The following is a 13,473-nucleotide window of genomic DNA, read 5'->3' as shown; positions in this document are numbered from 1 at the left end:
GAGGCTTTTTCTGTTATAGTAAAGTTTAGGAAGACTAAACCACCAAAAAAAGGAAAACTATATAGAGGAAGATGTGGTGATGTCCCAATATCTGTGCTTAGGGTGTACATTCATCAGAGAACTTGCACCTAACGCACTTAAATTTAAAAGAAATAAACCCATGGTAGTTAAATTAATGATTTTTAGATTTTTCAGACTGTATTTCTGACAGACTCTTCTAAAATCTCTTCTTATTTGTGTTGGCTGCTTGTTTGAGTAGTGAAAAACAGATGTTGCAGAGCAGGCTGGGCCCTCAGATATTTTCTTTGTAAAGAAGAAAATATCTTTTTAATATAGTGATATAGATATCTTTTTATATAGTGTCCTATATTAAAAAGAATGCAAGGAAATGAGGGAATAGAAACTCTTGGTCTAGTTGAAGAGCTTATTGCTCCCAGATGCTTTTATGTACCACTCGTGTCTCCTGCAGACACCGCTCCGTGCAGTATTTGGTACATCAGTTTCAAAATGAGGTGGGGATTTGTGTAACCAAGTGTATTGGAAACGGCAGAACGTGGTTGCACAAACTTGGAATTGAAGTCGGGAGCCTACTTGGATCAGTAACAAGCATGAAACCTCAAGGGCTGAGGGCTAGAAAGTAATTACAGTTACCTGATAATGAAAACAACTTTGTACAGCATGTAGACTCCCTGAGAATTAACATAAACCCAGGTGTGCAGGGAGATCCCTACACAAAGTGATACAGGTGTAAGTCATGGAAATAATCTTCTAGTGGTTAAGATTTTGCTGCTGTTGAGCAGATGTTATGGTATTTCATGAAAACATGTAATTTTTATTAAACAGTGAGGGTGTACACAGCTAGCTAAATGTTTTATCACATCTTTCATGTGCTGTTGCAGGCTGGCTCCTGATCATTGGTATTTTCAAAGCATGTGAGAGGCTGTGGAACTTGTGTGAGGATAATACTGTGGTGTACTGGGCTAACCATCAGTACAGCTCCAGCAGTGCATGTTAATTTTGTAGAAGAATTACATGCCTGTTCATAAAACAGAAATACAAGGCGTTTGAGAAAAACCTGCTAGGCAAGGTTCTCTTTGTCAAATGACCTTCAAGCTGGGGCAGATATACAGAGGCATTTAAATTCTGAACTCCCATCTGGGTAACAAAAACAGCCTCAAAATACGTGAAGAGTTAAAAATCACATACTTACTTTTGAGAAACTTAGCCCCATTATACAGGTCATTGAGGGGAATTGTAGTGATGCTTTTAAAGAAATATATTTAGTAATGGCTTGTAGGAAATCCCTTAATAGGGCTGATACTAGAAAATAAATATCTGGTGAAAGCTTGTAGAGAAACTGCATGTTTGTTCTTCATAGCCTTTCCATCTTGCCTTTTTTTTTTTTTTTTTTTTTTTTTTTTTTTTTTTTTTTTTTTTTTCTTTTTTTTTTTTTTTCTTTTTTTTTTTTTTTTTTTTTTTTTTTTCTTTTTTTTTTTTTTTTTTTTTTTTGTCAAATCTTTCTTTCTATTTTAAGTTGTTACTGTTACACAGCTCCTACTATTTAGTATTAAAAACCCCAAACCCACAGCCCAGGCTTTTACTGAATAGAATTCCTTCTCTGGTTAAAAAAAAGTACAGCTTTGATTTAAAAAATTGTCACAAATATCACAGTTTGATGTTGTATGTAGTGAGATGAAAATAATAAACCAAGAGGAGTTCTACAGTATCTAAAGTAGGGCAACAGAAAAAGCTTCTAACATTTTGCATGCAGTTGAAGTGAGTGGATGAAATAAAGGGTTGAGGGGTGGCTGGGTGGGATTAGCACAAACCAAGTAAGGTTTTAAAAGCTTGCTTAACTTGTGAATGTACATTCCTCAGGGAACAGCCATTAATCTACTGGCAGGGGATGTAGAAGTCATTGCTAAGTTGGCTCTGCTTAGTCTGTAAACCTGTCACCCCCAGGATTAAACTGATGATTGACCATCGTGTCTGGTTCCTTAGCAGATACTCAGAGCAAAGAGAATGGCAGCCAGCTGTGGGTTTACCATGTAGTTAAAGCAATTGGGGATGGAGCTGATGAGGATAGCAGGGTATGGGTTCTGAGGGAAAGCACACAATTAGGCCTGGCATTTCAGGTGGCCAAACTCTGTACAGGGTTGTGTTGTTACAGTCTGCATCAAAGCAATGCCTCTTTATGGTCTTTGGGAGCACTGTTGCTAAGAATGACTTAGTGGAAGAAATATGATCCTGATGGATTTCAGTTATTCAGGTGTCCTGTGATGTGATACCATAAATCTGTAACTGTTGATACATTCTCTCAGTTCCTCCTCTTAATTTAAATGTATGTGATAGATCACTTAGAAGTTTCCCCAAATGAATAATCGCCTTACTGCAAGTAAGTGAAGAAAGAACATGCTTTAATGTTCAAAAACATTCCTTTTCAAAAGAAAATAAGTAAATCTTAGGAAAAGCCTTATGGTGTAGCTGGGGCTTTTTGCAGTATCTTTGTTAGGGTGAGGAGCTTTACAGTTTTAATTCCCCTTCACAGCTCAATGTTCCTCCTAGTCTTGTCTTTCCTGTTTACTCCCACAGCTGGGTAGGACACATGGATGATTGTGTCCCCACCCCCATGTTGTTAAAGGGAAGGGTGATGTGTGCCTTACAGTGCCAAGGGGGCTGTGTCTGTGCCTAATGCTCATGCTGTGAGGACATAACTGCTGCCTTATCCTTCTTATGCTGCTGCTTCTCAGAAAAACATCTTGAGAACTGGGATTCGCAATCATGAAACACACTTGTGAGAAAAAAAATGGGAATATGTTGGAATTTCTCTTTTGTGAAGCAAATTTCTGTGCAAATAAGTAGTGACCACCTATGAGGAGAAGATGAGCAGGTGCTTATATTCTTGTAGTGTACAAGATAGACAATTGCTTTTCCAATTCTCATTTTACAATAAAGTAGGGGTTTTTTAATCTTCAGATAAAGAGATGGATTAAATCAATCCAAAGCAGTCATGCAGGGTGCCCACAGAAACATTACCTTGCAATAAAACTAAGGTGAACTTAATATTTAACATAATCATTGTTACTATACAATAAGTTATTTTACCTTTTTTTCTCTTTTTAAAGTGCTGTGGATAAGCTTGGAAACTAGAGAAATGTGGGAAGGCTCTTCATTGGAAGGTTAAAGTAGAAAAAAGCTTTAGCTTTAAATTACCATGCAGCGGAGAAAGTAGTGAAGCTGGTTTGGCAACTCCAGTGTAATTTGATATTATTTTCCAGTTTAATGTTAAACCTAAATGTGAGAATAACTCTTTCAAGGTTCTGACAAGGGAATGTAAAAATTATGCAAATGGAATGCTGTGGTGACAATTAAAACAGTCAGATTTCAGCCTTGGAGACAACATGTAATCTGTGCAAGTGTCTCACAGAAAGTGTCCCCTCTTTGTACCTTTGTACTCTGTCCTAACATAGGAGGCTTAAACGATCATCAGGATGTATTTGACTATAACCTTTTCTACAGGAGATGGTAGAATTGTTCTTTATATACTTAATCTTTTTAATGAAGCTTTACTTTTCAATTTTTTGTACAGTTACAGTAAATTGTGATCCTTGGAGTGATCAAAGATGTGGAAAACAGGGATTTGGTAGTTACTTTGTCTATTTCAATATTTGTTTCTTTAAATATTTATGAAAAAATGCTCAATGTATATATTAATTTCATCAACATTTTCACTGAAATCAGGGAATTTATTTCCATGTGTCATTTGTTAGGTAAAGATCTGTATAAACGTGAGTCATCTCACCATATTTTACATCTGCCTAAATTACAGCAGATATGTGGAATATTGTGTTTACCTTGTCCAGAATTCTGTTGTTCACATAATTGAATATAATGTTTCAAGATTTGCTCTGAACTGTGGCAGGTTTGAAGCATTTCAGCCCAAAAGGGAAATTCTGCTAAAACAGTGATTTTTGGGTTTAAAAGAACATGGCCACATCAGTCCCAGCTGCAGCTGTAACCCAAGTACAGTAACAGGCTTGGTCTGAGACTCCTTCTGCAAGCGGCTGCAGTCGCTTCCCTGGAGGCTGCCCAGAGTCATTGAGAATATCTGCACCAGCAGTCAGGCAGTCAGGGATGGGCCACAAAAGAAAAACATTAAACCAATTAATAAAGAGCTTACAGAAATAAGTTGCCATTATTTGGTAGATCTTCTAATATGGACATACTTTTGTAGAACTGTGACTGATAGTTTTGAGGGTGGTAGTGGTGGTGTGTGTTGGTTTCCTTTAAAATGCATCTTCTTTTGTTTGCTTTTTTTCTTAGACCTTAGTAATGTTATGAATTCCACTCCAACTATAAAAGCTGTAAATGGAAAAGCTGAAAGCAGCGATAGTGGAGCAGAATCAGAAGAAGAAGGGCTTCATGAAGAGGAAGAAAAAGAAGTGCAGATAAATGGAAAAGGTAAGTTTTCTGGACCACTGTGTGTCCCAGAGTTGTTCTTAGCCACCTAAGTGGCAGAAAATGCCAAAGTATCATGAATGCTTTTTCAAGGGAATTAGATGGAAATATATGTGAATGCTATGTGAAAGGTATCTGTTTCAACGTAGGCTGTAAGACTTAGTACAAATTTGCAAGCTATGCCGTATGATTTTTGACTTGCCTAGCAAGTTCTGTCAAAAGGTTATCTAAATATCTATACCCTGCATTGTTTTGGGTTTTGTTGCCAGTGCTTTTTTGTAAGAGCTATGAATGGTTACATGGCCTTTAAGAGTAGAATTGAAAATTACTATTTTTTCTTCAGAGACAATAAAACAGAACTTTCACTGAGATTAATTTAGAGGGTCCATAAAGAACTGGATGCTGAAATAACAGCATTTAGTGAAAACCAAATGCAATGACATATTTAGAATTCTATACAGATGTACTCCAAGGACATTCAGATTATTATTTAGTTTAGGAGAAACACATACTTCAGATTTACTTACTTATGTTTTGAGTATTTGCTCTTTTTGCTTTTTACAAGAACAGAACAATCCACTCAAATGGGAATATAGGGGCATTTAGATGTTTTGTTCTGCAGATACATTACACATACAGTCCGTTAGTAAGGGAGCTGCTTGAAGAGATATGGTTGGAGCTATTAGGTACAGAGCTTTCTCTTTGCAAAGTTTTCTTTTCTTTTACAGATTATAAGAATGTGAAACCTGAATCAGCAGCTGCTAAGGATTTGGAAGGCATTGTTAGTAATGGATGTTACAAGGACAGCTTTATCCCAGATATGCAGAATGGCATCCAGACCAAATCTGCTTTGAATGGCTTGAGCCCAGAGGAAGAAACAAATAAAATGGAGCCAAGCCTAGAAATAGCTCAGAACGCTGCTCACCAAGGTATTGTCCTTCCAATACCATGTTTTCATTTGCACATGTTTTTCATGAAAAATATTCTTTTTATGGAAGCTTAATCCTGGGATTCAGAGACTAGCAACGGTGTCTTTCAGTTGCAGAAATCTGAAGACAGAATACTAAAACGAATTAATTAATTCCAGTTAAAAAGAAAGCTTTCTTTTAGTGTCTCTTACAGAAAGAGAGGGGAATTCAGAGACAGAGGGGCCTAAACCCACAGAAATAGAAGTGTTTTCTTGTAATGTCATTATGCTACCTATACAAATACTATTTGCCTTTGAAAGTGAATTTGTAGTAAAAGAAAAGTCACATATATCTGGTTTATCGTTCTGAAAAACTGAACATTTTATAAATGCCAGTTTGTTGAAACTGGGGTCTGAATATGTATTTTTAGTAATAACATAACTTTAGGCAAAACTGCTTTTTACTGAGCTTAGGAAGGAGAGGGTAATAAAAAAGGCAGAATTAAAATTTATAACACAGAAATGTCAATATGAAGTATAGTTTTCCCACTAGCAAAAGTTTTCTATAATTCCTAAATTAATATAACATCTTTATTCAGAATCCATGTTTAGGATGACAGTTATAGATAGAAGAATAATGGATTGATGCTCACCTACACATTTTAACTCATTGCTCTAGTCTTTGCCAGGGTTGGCTCAACTGGCTCACATTTACAAACCATGTGTGCTATCCCTTTTTCCCTGCAGGTGCAAGTGAAGAGAATACTGAAGAGATCTCAGCAGCTCAGCACTTAACCAGTGATTCAGACAGTGAAATTTATTGTGACTCTATGGAGCAGCTTGGACTAGAAGAGGTAGGGGTTTAGTATTCCTGGGTGTATTTTGAAGCTGGTATGCTGCTTATTTTTTAATAGGTTCCTCTCAATCAAGTGAATATGGACATGCAGAGGTGGATGACGTGGCTCATGCATGCTGCCCTTCTGTTTGAACTAGAAGGGTTTGTTCCTTTCATTGCTAGCATTTTACAACTTGGTTACTGCTTATCTAAAAGCCTTGAAGCCTTCAGAGAATTTATGTGAGGAGAAGGCTTCAAAAACTACAGTACAAAGAAACAATTGTCAAAAAGGAAAATCAGTATAAAGAAACTAAGGTCTGTGTCCACAAATTAATGTAAGGTCTCATAACATGTAAGGACCAGAATTCAGCTATTTTTAACAAATGGGGGAAGTATCTTTTTAACAATTCACTTGCCTTTTTTCTGGCCTGATGACTTCTGCATTTGTTTCTTAGAATAAATAAAGAATAAGTGTTAGCAGGTGCCCTGTAGGCCAGTGCCTGCAAGTGGCACTGGCCTACAGGTCTAAAGAAGTGGGGATTACAAGGATTTCTGTGTTCTCTTATACTCTCTTCAGTCATAATGTACACCTCTGACTTCCATATAAAACGTGAGCACCACCTGTGCTGCCATAGTTTTGACTGGATTTTTGCTCCGGCTGATTACTACTCATAACTGTAATATTTGTTGGCTTTCTGGCCTAGACCTTCTTCAGAGGCCCAGGTTAAGTGTGGGCTTTGTAGGTTGCACTCAGAAACCTCATTTCCTGATTCTGGAGAGAAATGTGTGAATGTGCCTGGGATCAGAAAGGCCAGAAGTGCTCAAATATTGCATCATTCTCTTGTCTGGCTCTTTCCTGAGTATGTAGGGAATTCATTTTAACAAATCAAAATTCTGCCCAGTAATAAAGCATGTTGGGAAATGTAATTTGATAGAAGTGCTGCAAGCTGCCTTATCTAGCTGATTTCCCAACCTTGTGTATTGTTCAAGCTTGTTTGAGATTCTTTAATTGAAGTGGGTGGGTAATTTGTCAGAGTTTCCCAACCTGCATGAGGAAAGTTCCAGTTTTCCACAGAGTAACTAATGTTCAGGTATATGTAAAGAAATACACAGGTAGAACTACAGGTCAATCAGTTCAAACTAGAAGAGGTTCACTTAAGAAATAAATACAGCTTAAATAAATACAGCTGTTTCTTGGAAAAGATGTAGCCAGCACTCTGCCCTTCAGTTCTGATGATCCAGAACTGCTATTTTATTTGGGCAGCAGTTTCCATTTCACTGCCCTTCCTTTTGGTAATTTTGACTTCTCCATGAAGTTCTTTTTTTGGCTGACTGCGATCCGCAGTCTGCTTCAGTGTATCCTTGTGCAAGGGCCTGTCCTTGCCCTGTGCCAAGGGCTGCTTGAACCACCCACCAAGACAGCCCCAGTGCAGAACCTGAACAGCACCCGTGTCATCCTTTTTTACTGTCTTCCTGCAGTAGCACCAGTTTTGAGTGAGAAGTTGATAGAATACTCTGCCTTTCCTTTGTTTGCTGTGAGGTGCAGCTGCAGCCAAGCTGTTTGGAGCAGGCTGCTGATAAGCTGTGTGCTCTCTTTGCTGCGTGTGCAAACACTGCCTGCCCAGGGCTGCTGACAGCATGGGCCTTGTGACCGTGCCTCCCAAATTCAAGGGAAGAGGCCATTTCACTGTTTAGGAAGCAAAGCCACTTTTACAGGGGAAAATTGAATCGTTTTAGACATTAATGTTCTATTTTAGTAATTACTGAGTATTAGTGTATGTTGGAAATGTCTAAAGAAATTCCTGTGGTATCACTGTTGTGAGATTTCCCTGAAATGCCTTCTCAATAGTAAGTATATTCTAGAGGAAAACAATTGCTCCCCTTAAAAGAAATCTTAATTCTGGGCAAAGCATTTTCTTAATGTGAAAGTAAAGATGATATTTTTCCTTTTTAATGTTTAACTGTCATATTTTACAGAATTTAATTACTTGCTAATGTTAATTTGTAGCCCTTGGAGATCATCACATCAGCTAAAGGATCTTTAAAGCATTCATCCCATTTCTTGGATGTAGATCACAGTCCTCTGTTAGAAAATATGGATTTGCCAAGGCACACTTGCATGACTTATGGGAATCTCCAACCTGGAAATACTGGAGAGGGAGTAGTTGAAGAACAAGGTGAAGTCAAATGTGGAGGAGAAGATGGCAAAGCCGGTAATGGGGGTCCTCACAAGGAGAAAAAAAGTGGAGAAAAAGCAGATTTCTACAGTGTCAGAAGAGGGAGAGGTACTGTGACCCTGCATTTGTGTACCCCACTCTCCTCACTGCCATAAATTACTGGTGTCTGAGACTTGTCAGCACTGTCCAGTGGGACAGTCATGTGTATAGTGCTTCTTCTCTCCACAATAAAAATAGATAACAAAATGCCTACTTTGTTATATATATATATATGTATATATATATAATAGTGGGTAACTTATACTCCAACTGCTGCTTCTGGCACTTGGATTTTTGGAAATGTAATCCTCAAAACCGGTCTGTGCCTAAGAGAAGTTTCTTTAGAAGTTACATACTTACTGTTAAAATACATATGCATTTATATCTCTCTGGTGGTTTGTTTGAAACCATGGAATGCCGTGGATACTAGTGACATATTGTTCTGTATGTAATTGGAATGTTAGCCACACCTTTGAGTGATTCTGATACTATCCATTATGATTCTTAAAACTTAATGGTTCTTAATCACATAATAGCCCAGATGTTCAGTTTATGTTGGACCTCTGCACTTTTGAATTCCAAAATACTCCTAATAGTGTCACCTGTGAGCAGCACCATATTCCAGTGGTATGATCTGTAAAGTCAAGGATAAAATCAGTTTTTCTTGTAAAACCAAAAAAAAGGCAGAAAATATTTTATTTATATATAGCATGCCTTTTTGTATAGCAACTATAAGTAATCAGATGGAAAAGTTAAAAAGAAAATCCAAATAAAACATTTATGTTGAAAACTATTATAAAAACCATACTATTTATGTTAACTATTTCCTCTTTTCTCTCTTGTTGTTTTATTGAAGTTTGCTACTTACAGGCTGAAACATGACAGGCTAGTTAGTGGTAGTTGTATCGAGTTTAAGGGAGTATTGTAAATTTCAAATAATTATCTTTTCTCCTCACTGTATTCCAGTGATCTTTTTTTCCAACTGGAGACTTTGCCAAACTTAAAACATACTAAGACAGATCTTATTTTTTACTAGGGCAGAATTTGCTGCCGACCTCTTTAGCTTTTTTTTGTAAATGTTCTTGCAGTTCTAGGAATTTGAAGGATACTGTCACACTAAGGCTGTAGGGAAACATCTCAGATGGCATTTCAGTGACCTTGCAGTGCTGCTGAACTGTCTGAATATAGCCTGTGATGAGGAGTACCACACTCCTGGGTGAAAACTGAGGGAGAAAACTGAACTTACGTTAAACATTTTCAGTAGAGCTGTAGCTCATTCTGTGTTTTGTGTTTCTGTTTTTCCTCCCTCCCAACAGGGCTCAGACTTCAGCCTTTAGGAGACGGTTCCCAGGGTGGGCAGATGGGCAGTGGCGGGGATGGCGAGCGCTGGGGCTCCGACAGAGGCCCCCAGGGCAGCCTCAATGAGCAGATTGCAGTGGTGCTGATGCGGCTGCAGGAGGACATGCAGAATGTCCTGCAGAGGCTGCATATGCTGGAGGCTGTTGCAGCATCACAGGTACTATTCTTTGGAGGTATTTGATCACCTTTTATTAAATGTCCTTGGATATTTTTGTGCTTTTTCATTAAAATTTTTGACAATATTTTCTTAAACTGTAAAGACATTTCAGTCATGTTTTGTAGTTGAGTCCAGCTTAAAATGTCCTATTAGTACCTACTCTTAGGAGTACAATTCATAACTCTGGTATATATAAGCAAAACCATGCATTTTTTACCTAGAAATTAACCATATGTTATTTCACTGATTTCTGACCAGACTGATCTTAGCCATAGTTATTGATACACATTACACGGGCTCTATATGGACACTCCCCAGTTAATGTTGTTAGTGCATGATCCCACAGAATTCAAAGCGTTTTCAAAGAAAGTGAGAAATTATCTTAGTCTCTCAGATGGTAAATGTTCACAGGCAGAACTTCAGATTCCATTTTTCAGATGGCAAAAGACTTGATTTGTAGTTTTCTTTTCTCATGAAGTAATCCAGCTTTATTGGAATTGTACACCATGTCCTCATCCAGTCAATAGAACTCTTAAGCAAGTGTAGATGTTATTGAGATGTTATTTTTTCTTTCTGTTTCAATAGAACATGTTGTGAATATAGTTGAACCAGCAACCTGAAAATGTTTGGTTTTGTTTGACTTGCTGATATATTTTGATCTGCATGAGAATGAGCAAGCTGTACAACCAATATCCTATGGGATGCACATACTCCAAATCTAAGGCAGCCACAGCAAAGGATTAAATTATAGTTTATTAAAACTATAATTTTGCTGCATCACAGATATTTAAAAATCTAATATTTGGTTAAATACAGATTGGCTTTCTATCTTTGCCTGAGCAATATAAGTAGTAAAGATTCTTCCCCAGCAGTTCATGCTGTGCTTGCTGTCCTTACGTAAGGAGAAACAGAGGCTTCTGTTTAATGTTTACATAAATTAAGAAAGACCTAGAAAACCGGCAGCTTTGCTTTTGTGGAAGCACCACAATAGTGTATGGTATCTTGAAAAGATTTGGATACTTCCATTTCAGGATTGCCTGGAAGACATGGAACAGAGTATTCTCTTTCCTTTATGGTGTTAGACATGCCTGTAGCTGTAGCCCAGGCAAACTAAAACAGTGCTTTTGACTTTAGTATAGACTGGTGTTGAGACATGCAAACAAGCAAATTAAGCTGCTGCGATTTCTGCTCTGGGCTGGAACTGGGACTAGACCAGAGCTGAGAAAGTTGCAATGACAAGTTGAGCAGGGGAGCCTTCAAAAACTGTAAAGAGGTCCAGTAAGTGACACTGCTTCATTTTCTAAGACACAGAGAAGTGATAAAATTACTATAAAGAGTAGTGGAAACATGAGAGGCAAGTTAGCAGCTATGTGGGATGACATGGGGGTGGTTCTGTGAATTAAACTGTCATATATACAGATTGCAAAGCCATCACAAGATGAAAAAACTCATGTTCTTGTTTTGTGAAGAAGAAAAATTTTAATTGCAGTTTCATTTTATACTTAAAAGTCTTTGTTTGTATTTAAAGGCAAAATCTGCAACACTACAGTCAAATTACCAGCCTGCCTCCTCTGTCAAGGTAAAATACTGTTTTTATGATGTGTAAAAAGTGTGAACTGTGAAAAAAGATTAATTTGAATATTTCATCTCTAGTTCTTGGGATGTGCTTTTTGTATTGTCTCTTCCTTGACTAGGAGATAAAAAATAATCAGTCTGAGGAAATTACTTTATAGATTAATCTTTTCTTACGGTCTTACTATTATTTTCTTTTGAAGTGATGAGAAGTATACAGGTGGTATTCAATATGTGCACACATATTGCTCACTGGAATTTTTATCTGTTTTTCTTAGAAACCATCATGGTGGCCCTTTGAAATTTCTCCTGGTGTTCTAGCTTTTGCTATTGTTTGGCCATTTATTGCCCAGTGGTTGGTACATGTGTATCACCAAAGAAAGCGAAGGTAAAGATGTGCATTCAATTGAACACATACACTGTGTTAAACCAGTAAGTAATATTATCATGTTATTTAGACAGGACAGAAAATTCTTTGCCTTGAATGTTTCTCAGTATGAGAAAGTATTGGTTAATTTGACTTTATATGTAGTATGCTTTCTATGTGGCTATTTATGTTAAATCTATGAAATTTGATGCAGGATAAATAATTTTGAGCATACACAAGTGGGTGAGGCTGGATAGCTTGGAAGCATCTCCATAACATTCTTTGATCCTCCCACTCCTCATATTTACTTGAGCCATTTCACTGCTTTTAGACTTCCTAGTCCCGTTCTGCCATGAGAACTTTTTTTCCTATCACGTCCTTTATAGATGTGCCTATAATTTCCTTTATAGAGTGCTATCTGTCACCTATATTTAACATTTACTAGCACCTTACTATGATATTTTTGTAACATCTACCTTGACTTCCTTCAGCTGAAGGGCAGTTGTACTCTGATTTTGCCTTTTCTCAACTCTCTAAGCATCAGATCAAGTGAGTGTTCTCTAGTTACTGTCTGCTTACTTCAGCCTCACACTTGGTTCTGTTAGCTTAGTATGCTCTTGGCTTTTACATCTTTTTCCTCTGTCAGACTGCAGAGAGTTTGCACGTGTGTGGATCTTAGGAGAATTAGCTGAATTTGCTTTAGCTTTTTAATGTTTGCTAGTTTTCATGGTACAGTTTTCTCTCCTGTGGTAAATCACAGAAACACAGGGTGGCTGAGGTTGAAGGAAGGCTCTGCAGGTTATCTGGTCCAACATCCTTGCTCAGCCAGGGACACTTCAAAGCTGGCTGCCCAGGACTGTGTACAGGGAGCTTTTGATTGTCTCCAAGGAGGGAAATTCCACCACCTCCCTGGGCAGCCTGTGCCAGTGTTTCCTCAGAAATGCTCCAGATCTTTGATCATCTTCGTGGCCCTTTGTTGGACTCTCTCCAGTTTGTCCGTGTCTCTCATGTAGCCTGAAGCAGAGCACTCCTGGCGTGGCCTCTCCAGTGCTGAACAGAGAGGAAGGATCACCTCCCTCACTCTAAAGGGATAATGCAGGAAGGGATAATGTTGCAAGGGAAGCTTGTAACACCACTGGCCTTTGTTGCAAGGGCACGTTGCTGGCTCATGTTCAACGTGGTGTCCACCAGGATGCCCAGATCCTTTTCTGCCAAGCTGCCTCCCAGCTGGCACATACTGATGCCTGGAGTAGTTTCTCCAGTGCTGGACTAAGCACTTCCCCCTGTTGTATTTCATAAGGTTCCTGTCAGCCCATTTTTCCAGCCGGCTGTAGTCCCTCTGGATGGCAGCACCACCCTCTGGCATATCAGCCACTCCCAGTTTTGTGAAATTTGCAGCTTTGGTGAGGGTGCGCTCTGCACTCTGCCTGTCATCCAGGCCATTGCTAAGGGTGTTAAACAGGATTGGCCTCAGTATTGACCCCTGGCATTCACCACTAATTACTGGCCTCCAAGTACACTCCTGTCAGTGATCATTGCTCTTTGGGCCCAGCCCATGGCTTTGTAAACAGTACAGCACCACAAAGGCTGCAAATCTGCCAG

General features: G+C 38.4%; 1 protein-coding gene across 4 annotated transcripts in view; it reads left to right on the top strand.

The window, feature by feature from the left end:
- The window catches only part of ACBD5 (acyl-CoA binding domain containing 5), a 30,440-nt gene that overhangs the window by 13,205 nt on the left and 3,762 nt on the right, over positions 1–13,473 (top strand). For 2 of the 4 annotated variants that reach the window (XM_030971705.1, XM_030971703.1), the window contains 7 exons: positions 4,324–4,461; positions 5,187–5,387; positions 6,113–6,219; positions 8,209–8,485; positions 9,733–9,932; positions 11,461–11,511; positions 11,783–11,892. In XM_030971705.1, coding sequence (XP_030827565.1) covers positions 4,324–4,461; positions 5,187–5,387; positions 6,113–6,219; positions 8,209–8,485; positions 9,733–9,932; positions 11,461–11,511; positions 11,783–11,892 — 1,084 coding nt within the window. Of the gene's footprint in view, positions 1–4,323; positions 4,462–5,186; positions 5,388–6,112; positions 6,220–8,208; positions 8,486–9,732; positions 9,933–11,460; positions 11,512–11,782; positions 11,937–13,473 lie in introns of all 4 variants that reach the window. The other 2 variants (XM_030971706.1, XM_030971704.1) reach the window with 1 other exon arrangement.

This window comes from Camarhynchus parvulus, chromosome 2 (genome assembly GCF_901933205.1).
Source record: "Camarhynchus parvulus chromosome 2, STF_HiC, whole genome shotgun sequence".
Lineage (NCBI taxonomy): Eukaryota > Metazoa > Chordata > Aves > Passeriformes > Thraupidae > Camarhynchus > Camarhynchus parvulus.
Note: the sequence above shows the minus strand (reverse complement) of the source record. Positions and strands in the feature narration are given on the sequence as shown.